The sequence below is a fragment of the Urocampus carinirostris genome, chromosome 2, assembly GCF_059441175.1.
Source record: "Urocampus carinirostris isolate Australia breed hairy pipefish chromosome 2, RoL_Ucar_1.0, whole genome shotgun sequence".
Classification (NCBI taxonomy): Eukaryota; Metazoa; Chordata; class Actinopteri; order Syngnathiformes; family Syngnathidae; genus Urocampus; species Urocampus carinirostris.
In genome coordinates, this window is record NC_142350.1 from 34,435,473 (window position 1) to 34,446,052 (window position 10,580).

General features: G+C 38.9%; 1 protein-coding gene across 1 annotated transcript in view; it reads left to right on the top strand.

The window, feature by feature from the left end:
• osbpl10b (oxysterol binding protein-like 10b) overlaps positions 1-8,743 on the top strand; it is a 40,735-nt gene extending 31,992 nt beyond the window's left edge. Inside the window, exons 8-12 of the mRNA XM_088326271.1 lie at positions 554-1,064; positions 5,972-6,158; positions 7,613-7,795; positions 8,035-8,188; positions 8,307-8,743. Of these exons, the coding sequence (XP_088182397.1) occupies positions 554-1,064; positions 5,972-6,158; positions 7,613-7,795; positions 8,035-8,188; positions 8,307-8,351 (1,080 nt within the window). The 3' untranslated portion in view covers positions 8,352-8,743. The remainder of the gene's footprint in view (positions 1-553; positions 1,065-5,971; positions 6,159-7,612; positions 7,796-8,034; positions 8,189-8,306) is intronic.
• The last annotated feature ends 1,837 nt before the right edge of the window (positions 8,744-10,580 follow it).

Sequence of the window (10,580 nt, forward strand, 5' to 3'; positions counted from 1 at the left end):
TTTGTCATAAATAATCATTTTAAGGTTCTTTTGTAAAAACGTTCTGAAATTCTGCAAAAAGAGGATCCCGACATATTTCCCTTCAGATGTAAAATCTTGACCAGAAACTGTGGTTAGAAATGTACCCTTTTGTACCATCATTGATCTCAAAGCCGTTCCGCTTTGCTTGCGCTACAATAGGCTTTGCACATGCAAATTTGGAATGACATGGAGAAAATTGGCATGGAATCAATTTTGTCTCTGTGCCATACGTACTCATGAAAAGAGCCATAGGTACACTATCAATCAATCAATAGTTGCAAGTATCTGGTACTACGGTAGTGCCTGGCTGTTTGTCTGTCTGTCTGTCCAACTGTCCTTTTGTCCATCCATCTTTATATTTACCATCCCCAAATTAAATTATTTGATCAGCTGGTTTACACAAACAAAGTGAATAATCATTTTGGATCACTGAACTGTCAAATCTACCCACATACGAACAGTATATGAACTATAAGATGGATGGAAAATCAGTCAAAATCAGTTTACTTTCTCGCAATTTCCTTTCACACAGGTAGTCCTCCCGACATTCATCCTAGAAAAGCGATCACTACTAGAGATGTATGCCAACTTCATGGCTCACCCTGACATGTTTCTCGCCATTACCACTGGCTTGACAGCAGAGGATCGCATCATCCGCTTTGTTGAGTATTATCTCACAGCCTTCCACGAGGGCCGAAAGGGCGCTGTGGCCAAAAAGCCCTACAACCCCATCCTGGGTGAAAACTTCCACTGTACCTGGCACGTACCTCGGGACTGCGTTCAATCCCTCCGCTCTACCAGTTGTCCGGCTCCCAAACCGGCAACCACCTTCACATCGGTGACTTCAAACTCCTCCGAGAGTTGCAGCGGTTTACAACATGACTATCACCAAGTTCGCTTTGTGGCGGAGCAGGTGTCTCATCACCCGCCTGTATCAGGCTTTTACTATGAGTGCAAGGAGAAGAGGATGTGCGTTAATACTCATGTGTGGACAAAGAGCAAGTTTTTGGGAATGTCAGTTGGAGTTTCAATGGTTGGAGAAGGTAAGATTACCAGACGATTGGGCTGTCCTTGCGATGCGTGATGTGACTATATGGTCCTACACAACCAGCGAGCATAATGGAAAACTACAAAGATATTATTGGCTTTCACACCTGAATATAATTTTTATAAATGTAGTCGTGAGATACAAAGGAAGGCCAAATACAGCACATAAGCAATTGGCGTGTACATTGAAGCTGTAGGTAGTATGTTCACATACACGCAGAATGCTCAAGCCACAGCGCACATCTGGCGCCAGCCGCGCATGATGCTATTGGCGATTGGCCTTTTGCTATTGGCGTCAGGTGTGCGGGGGGCACTTTTTACAGGCAAACGCTGCAACGCCAATGGCGTGAAGTATCAATTTTTTTTTTTATCATTTTGCCCCTCGGTAACTAAAGTCCTCAAGTGTGTGGGGCACTGAGAAAAACAGCAAACCACACTTTTTCACAACGCATGCAATCTGAATACAAAACACATTTATGAAACCCTTCTAGAGGAAACATTAGTCAATGTTTTTGCTAACATTATTTATATAATACATAACAGGAGCAAAGCTAGATGTTTAATAGTTCTTTATTCAATATTGACTATATGCTCAGGGTATTTCAACTTTTACACTCACAAATCTAGCCCTCTGAATTAAACAGCAGTTGAAGTTATCTATCAGAAAAGCAGCAGTTCTTTCTCTGTATCATGGAAGTCATTATCAATTCGTTGGAGTTTCTTTAAAGTTGTGTGACGAAAACCAGCAAATGCATTTTGGTTCTTTAGTGCGGCAACCACCAATGATAACAAAACAGAAATACGATATTTCCCATCTGTGTCGCAATCTGACACTATTCTCCACTGTATGGTTTCCTGGACGCAGTTGTCTAGAAATATAGGGCTTACATTTTACGCAACGCAGCCTACTTTGCGTTGCCTTTCGCCTCAGTATTAAATATGTGCTCATCTTCGTAAACCCTAGCTAACTGTGTGGTAGTCTTTAGTTTGATCCAAAAACGCACGATGTATGCAACTATGAGTTGAGCTGACAACAGCGCAGGTGAAAACTGCTTCAGCTGTTAGCGTTATGCAGCCAAATTCCTCACACTGCGCCAGGTTTGTGTCGGGCTTTAGCATTAGCTGTGCACCTTTTTGCTAATTAAAACAAAAAATAACAAAACCGCAACATAATGATTTAAATACCCACATCTCCTAAAGGACAACTATCCGAAACTAATTAAGCATACTAATAGGAGAAAAATTCAACCGTGTGAAGATGGTGTCCTCAGGTCAATAAGGTTGCATCAAAGCTGCACTATTAATGTTGACAGTGCTTGTTCACACTGAATAACATACCTGTCAAGCTCCAGGGCTCCATGCTCTTACAAACTGTCGTATTTTCCCTCACAAAATACAAAATAATTTTACACCATATTTTTTTTGAAACGTGTTTATTTATGCCGTTTAACATGTTACATTGTACATTTGTTTCGTTATATCATATATATTGTTAATTAACATTTTGTTGTGAGATCCTGAGTTGCTCGACATGAATGACGTTTATTATGAAAAAAGTTAAAAAATTAAGAAGTTTGGACGTTCACTGTAGAAGAAAGAAATACATGCAAATATAATTAAGTTGAATAATACATTTTCTTATTCAAATTATTAATTCATTTTCTGCATTAAATTATTGTTGGTAATATACTGATTAAAGGGATAACCACAAACCTGTCTTTTTTTCATTTCCTCCTTTTATACTTCCGATTTTTCTTAACTTCTTTATACAACATAATAATTCGTAATATAATGCATCAAAGCAAGTGAGCCGGCTCTCTTTAATGAGTTGAGCTGAAAAAGCTGGTTCTCTAAAAAGAGACGGACTTCCTTTCATTACATCAAACCGCTCGCTTTGTTTGCAACGAAAAAAACAATACCGAGATAGAGGCTACCGGGGCGAACTCGTTTGACTTGATTGATTTGCCGTTTCGTGATAGGCGGTGTATACCGAATTATACCTATCATTGACAAATTTGCGTTTTTCCGTACAGATTTTCTCGTACGTCGTTACACGCCTTAAAATGCATAATAAACTTACTTTGTACGGCAAAAACGTACAGGTTGACAGGTATGGAATAACAAAAACAATCCTGCAATAAACAGGATGACTCACTCTTGTACAAAGGGTTCTATTGCTAATGTAAACTAGTGAACTAAGTTACATGACACAAAATATTGTCCAATTATTGACTCAAAGAAATGTTTATAAACTTCCATCCATCCATTATCTGCACCACTTATCCTCAGTAGGGTAGCGGGGCTGCTGGAGCCCATACCAGCTATCTTCGGGCAGTGGGCAGGGGACACCCTGAACCGGTTGCCAGCCAGTCGCAGGGCACACAGAGACGGACAACTCGGTCGCTCATTCACACCTACGGACAATTTAGACCAGCCAATTAACTTGACATGCATGTTTTTGGAATGTGGGAGTAAACTGGAGTGCCGGGAGGAATCCCACGCAACATGCAAACTCCGCACAGGAAGGCTGATAGCGGGATTTAAACCCATGACCTTAGAACTGTGCCGCGGACGCGCTTACCTCTCGGTCGCCGTGCCGCCGTATAAAAACTTATTATCATGACATAAAGGTTAAGTTCCTTATTTAGGGGCGTTACCCATTTTGTCCATACATACATATGCCTGTCCATCCATCCATCTATCCATGCATAAAAAACAGGCATTGTGAAGAAAGTATCTCTGTTACTTGACTGTAGGTCTTTGTCTCTTAGTTGCACAACCGTGCTTGCCTGAATGCATCCAATCAAGCGATTGCACATGTGCACATAAGTGAATGCACATGTATGAAATAAATTATGCAAACAGAAGGACGTGTAAAATATTCTTACTAATTAATTGCTCAAAGTGTCTAACAATACATGCATGGACTCTGCTTTATGTGCTGAGTGTGTATGTATGTGTGTGTATGTGTTTATGTGTCTTGGGGAAACAGATGTGAACACAGTTGACCTGGACATAAGACAGCTGGCTGTTATATAACCGTCAGGGAAGAAAGAGGGAGCAAAGCATGATGGGAGCTGAGGAGGGACATGAAACAGACAAATAGACAATACAAAACAGACATCGACCCTTTTATATACTTGTCGTATTGACTTTTACAAATCGAGGCATGGCACACAAGCATTGCAGAACTGCATTAAACAGGTCAGACGGTCCCTATACAAACTCAAAATCTAAACTAGTCTTCTAATTGAAATCCACTGTTCTTATAGGATGCCTTAAATACAGACTACAACATATATTATGTCGAAAAGTGTTCCTTATTTTTATTGAAGGATTTGACTCCAATACCATATACAGCAATCCCCTGTTCTACGCAGGGTTTATGTGACAACAATAACCCTTGATAGGCAATATCTGTAAAGTACAAACCTGTTTTTTTTTTCTACAATTATTTTAAAATGATCTCAATCATTTGGTTAACAACGAAAAGTATAGTTCAAAAAATTTTTGTTGTTATATATTTTTTCTTTTATAAATAACTGTACTGTCAAATAATAATAAGTTGAGCGACTGTTTAGCCAATACGAATGCAGTACACAATGCATAATGCAAATCCATTAAGTAGCGATAACTGTGAAAAGTAAATTGTGTTATAGCGGGGTGGGCCGTGCATTTCACACTCAGGCCTTCAGTAGTGCTATGTCTGAATTTATTTAACTGTCAATAACTATTGTATGGTTATAAAAATAATTCTGCAGCTACATACAAAAAAGCATCGATATTAACCTCATGAAATTGTAATATTGCTTAGCAATATAGCCACATTTTACTCCCCCAGAATACATTATAGTTGTGGAAAATATACAGCCTTTCTTTCCTTGAGAAGATTTTATTTACCCTATTGTGGAGATTATCCACCTTTTCCTCTTTTTTATTTTCTTTGTTTTTTTATGTGTTTGTTTTGCTGTCAGTCACCTCTCTCCAGGGATATGACCAGGGTAGATAGATAGAGATTATATATATATATATATATAGAGAGAGAGAGAGAGAGAGAGAGAGAGAGAGAGAGAGAGAGAGAGAGAGAGAGAGAGAGAGAGAGAGAGAGAGAGAGAGAGAGAGAGAGAGAGAGAGAGAGAGAGAGAGAGAGAGAGAGAGAGAGAGAGAGAGAGAGAGAGAGAGAGAGAGAGAGAGAGAGAGAGAGAGCAAAAACCACAGGAGAGACAGAGAGAGAAGGGGGAAAGAAAGAGCAAGAGTGAGAAGCATGGGAGGTATAGGGTGAGAGAGAGAGAAAAGCAAGAGGGAAAGAGCTAGAAAAGCGAGAGAGAGAGATAGAGAGAGACAGAGAGAGACAGAGAGAGTGAGGGGGGAAATTATCCGTGCCTTTCAGTTCCATCAAGAAGTTATTTTCTGTCGCCATCAAAGCTAATGCTGAAAGTCGGGCCTGTGTTGTCATATTTCCTGCATATGTTTTTATTCGCTTTAGGGCTGTAAATGTCTGTTCAACAGAAGCAGTGGATACGGGGAAACAGTATTTTTCTTCCCCTTTTTTCTGCGATACTTCTGTTACCGCCCCCTAGCCAATCATAGTTCGTGAAACCGGTGACGTTTCCCTAGGCCCGCTAGAAGGCGCTTGCTCTTCAACTAGGAATCCGATTGGCTATCAGCTTTATCGTCACTAATTTTATGCCTCGTGGCCTGCAGAGCTAATTTTGAAATCCTCAGGGTAGATTTCTGATCCTGGCAACAAATTATGTCTGAGAACAGCCCACCACTGTGTTATAGTGAGTATTACTGTATGGTACTGTAGGTGTTCGAAATAAATATGAAGGACATTGTGCTTATTAATGTTGATAATTGTTCAAATGTCGTGACTTCTTTTTTTTCAATCCACATGTGGCAGGGGTCCTGCATCTATTAGAGCACGATGAAGAGTACATCTTCACACTTCCCTGTGCCTATGCCCGCTCCATTTTGGCAGTGCCTTGGGTGGAGCTGGGGGGGAAGGTCACAATTAATTGTGCCAAAACAGGCTACTCAGCGACAGTAACGTTCCATACCAAACCTTTCTATGGAGGGAAAGTTCACAGGTAAGTGGACACACAGTTGTTGTAACATTCATGTGTGTCACCACATTATATAGTCATAATTATATGACTTTCCAGTTATATTGTTTCCTTCTTTAATAGATCACATCTATACGATATTTTGATCATGTTAATCCGTTGGTGGTAATGAATACCCTTCATGATTATCCATATACATATTTGAATGTGGTTATTTGCCTATTTACTTCTTATTCGATTAATCTGATGTCTCAATGTATCCATTTATATAGACGTTATCTAGTCTCTACATTGTTCTAAGTAGTGTTCTGATTCACTGTTTGGTGGGTCAGCCTTGATTCTTTCCTTGAGTCTTATCAAAATACCTACAGCATTCAGTTTGGACAAAGGACTGGTGTGAACCTTGGGATTTGGGGAATTTTCCACTAACTATGTAATGTTTGTTTTTGTCGTAGCCCTGTCGAGATCCACCACTCTTGTATACAAATGATAGTCATCCATTTTGAAAAGGCACTTGTGAAACCATTACAGCCTCATTCTGTACTCACAAGCCTAGTTTAATTTTTATTTTTATTTTGATAATAACCTTAATGAAATTGCAACCCAGCGTTTGTTATACCCTTAGCAACCTGAATGTGAAAGAACCTGAAAGAACACGCAAAGACAGAAAATTTTGCCCGCCTACATATGATACTATTGTTGCCGTTCAATTACTAATAATACACTTTAAATAAGGTATCCATTCCATATTTTACTTATTTTGCATAACACTTTTTTTTTACTGTAACATATACTCAAGAGTGACTTTTGTTCTTTAGTTTCAATGTATTGTAGCAAATTTCATTATTTAGTCATCTTAAAAATAAAGGTTATTACTTTATGGATTATACCTTATCATGGGTTCCTTTTGGAGTCTAACCCCTGAAAAAATATTACGGGATAGATTCATATACAACCCCAAAAGGGTAATCACAGACTGATACTTCAAACGTCTTAACGATCCAAAATTCAAACAGTCCTGTATTTTTAAACTCTATACCGAATTGTACACCAGCTGGATGGCCTTGGGACGAGGGCGCCTGCCCCGAGACTGGGAGGTTGCTGGTCTATACCTAAGACTTATAACATTGGTACCCATTGCCTCTCTGAATTGGGGGGTTTGGGTCACTTAATGACTCCCAACGAGATGTGGCAACACATCAGTTGAGTTGAGCGAGGGGGCAGGGAACCCCCTCCTCTGTATCAATCTCCCAGAAAGAGTCAAAAAAGTGAGTGTGAAAGTGAAAAAATACATCTTATATTTTGTAATGTCGGAAACTAACATTTTCTTATTTGCATAAAACTAAAGGTTTTTTAAAAAAAAAAACATTGTACGTTTTTGGCCAAGAGGGAAAGAAGCAATTTAGGTCCAGGAAATATGGTATTTATAACAAGTAAATATAAGTGTCTCTTTACCTAACTCATTTGTTTTTTTACAGAGTCACAGCTGAAGTTAAGCACAGCCAGACAGGAAATATAGTTTGCAAAGTCCAAGGCGAGTGGAACGGTGTGCTGGAGTTTACTTACAAGAATGGAGAAAGCAAGGTCATCGATACCTCCAAACTGCCTGTCATCAAAAAGAAAATCAGGCCAATAGAGAAGCAGGAAGAGAATGAGTCCCGGTAAGACACTAATATGTGTTTGAATGGTCTGTTCCAATCTCCTAGACAGATGCTGATCTGGTTTGTGACTCTTGAGTTATTTTGTTATCATTTATTATTTGTTTTTTGACCAATCAGGGAACTAATTTGCAGCATATTGCGGGTTCCTCAAAACCGATCATGAAAAAATGTTCTATTGGAGTGTGAACTTGTCTGACTGAAGCCCACCCATCACACTTGTTTTTTTGTACCGTGGCCAGGCGCCTTTGGCAGCATGTCACTGCATCTCTGAGGGCAGGAAGAATGGATGACGCTGCAGAACACAAGCACCGCCTTGAGGAGAAGCAACGCCTTGAGGAGAAACACAGAGCTGTCACTAAAACTCTTTGGAAGCCCAAATATTTCATCAAAGAGGTGAGGAATCAGAAGTACAGGCGTTTTAGGGCAAAAACAGGTAGTGTTAAAAGACTCAAAATTAGTGTTGTTTATAAAAATTGAAAAAGATATTCCTGTTTTTTTTTTTTATCTGTAGGGAGACGGTTGGGTATACCACAACCCACTCTGGAAAATTAATTAAGCATTAGGTGAAGATATCCCAAGAAGCCAGAGTGACACCTGAAGTGGAGAGCACACCGTCAATCACAAAGAAAAAAGACAGTACCGGTTTTCAGAAGGCTTTGAATCATAAAACGGGTTGTTCATGCAGTTGGGATGACTGCATGTGTAAAATGAGACCTTTAGTTCTCATTGTCAAAACAACAGAGCTACATATATGGTCACAACATAATATAACAAAGGGCACTGCATATAGTATGTGAGCACTTTTAGTGGTTTTGTGTCTAAGTGATTCTAAATTCCAGGACCCCTTCTTTCAGTTCCACTCCACTCATCCTCTGACGGACTTAATTCAAACTTTCTTCTGTGGAAACAGTTTTGCACATTTTTATAAAGGTCGGTTTAACTAATAAAGAAAAAAAACACATTTTGTCAAAATGTAATGTTGTTTGTTTAGCCACTGTGTTTATTTGTATAGCCCTTAAACACAAAGAGTCTCAAAGGGCTGCACAGAACACAGACTATTATGACACCATCCCCTGATCTAAAACCTACATGAGGACAAGGAAAAACTCAAAAACCTCAACAGGAGGAAAATGAAAAAACCTTGAGAAGGGACCACACATGAGGTAATCCCCCTTTGTGGATGACCAGGCTGCAACGGATGTTGCAATAACCAATAATAGACAGATATTGTCAACGTGAAATATAGGTGTGTTTTAAGCCTAGATTTAATCAGTTCCACTGAGATTGCAGATCGAATGGAGAATGCTCTCAAATCTGCGGATCTCTTCTTGGCCCTTGGGATCACTAGTAGACCAGCATTTTCAGAGCGGAAGCTCCGGACCGGAACATAGGGGAAATTATATCTGAAAGATATCAGGAAGCAAGTCCTTGCACGATTTTGTATAATACTAACAGAACCTTAAAATCACATCTTAAGCTAACAGAGAGCAATGCAGGTTAGCTAAAATCGAGGTAATGTGATCAATTTTTTTTGTCTTAGTTTCTGGTAACTGGATTCGGCATGGAACACAGCCACACATTCTTGTACTTTGCATATGGGAACAACCTAGTGAAGGAGCGATTGTAGCTTATCAACCCATCTGCAGCATTGCATGATGTAACCAGACTGAAGGTAGGTTCTTCAAAACATGTCACACACTATCTTCCGATATGTACGTTCATTTGTCTTCCAGAACTATAAATTGGTGTTCGGTAACTACAAATGCCCTGCCAGAGAGCACTCGCATGGAGGTGTGGCAGTAGGTGAAGTAAGGGGTGTAGTATGAAAGGTGACCTATAATTTGCTTTCAGCATATTCATTTTTCCCAAGGAGCTGACTTTGCGTGTTCAAACGTGCATAAGAACTCATATATCCTGCAGAAAAGTTAAGTTAAGACAAAAGCCAAAATCTAAATCGTGACACCTACTAAAAGGAGTATGTAACTTCGAAAATAATTTACTTGCTGAAGCCATCTTCTGGCTGAAATCATCATTGCAGCTCCTTTTGTTGCACGTGCAAGGATGAGACAAGGCTTTTGGGTTGGCGTTTGGACTGTACTAGAAACAGGCCTTTTATTACTTTTACTATTTTCATCCTACAATTAAAGAAAAGCAGGACCATGCATGTAATATCACATACATTATACATATATATATATATATATATATATATATATATATATATATATATATATATATATATATATATATATATATATATATATTTATACAGTGATGAAAATAAAAACACCCTGCTATTTTGCTATTTCTCCCACTTAGAAATCATGCATGGCACAAAAGGTTCCCATGCTTAAACCAGCACATGTCAAGGCCCGTCTTAAGTTTGCATATGACCTTTAGGATGATACGGAGGAATCATTAGAGAAGGTTGTGTGGTCAGATGAGACCAAAATAGAACTTTACAGGGAGTGCAGAATTATTAGGCAAGTTGTATTTTTGAGGATTAATTTTATTATTGAACAACAACCATGTTCTTAATGAACCCAAAAGTCTCATTAATATCAAAGCTGAATATTTTGGAAGTTGGAGTGGGGCTTTTTTAGTTTTAGCTATTTTAGGAGGATATCTGTGTGTGCAGGTGACTATTACTGTGCATAATTATTAGGCAACTTAACAAAAAACAAATGTATACCCATTTCAATTATTTGTTTTCATCAGGGAAACCAATATAACAGCTCAACATTCACAAATATACATTTCTGACATTCAAAAACAAAACAAAAAC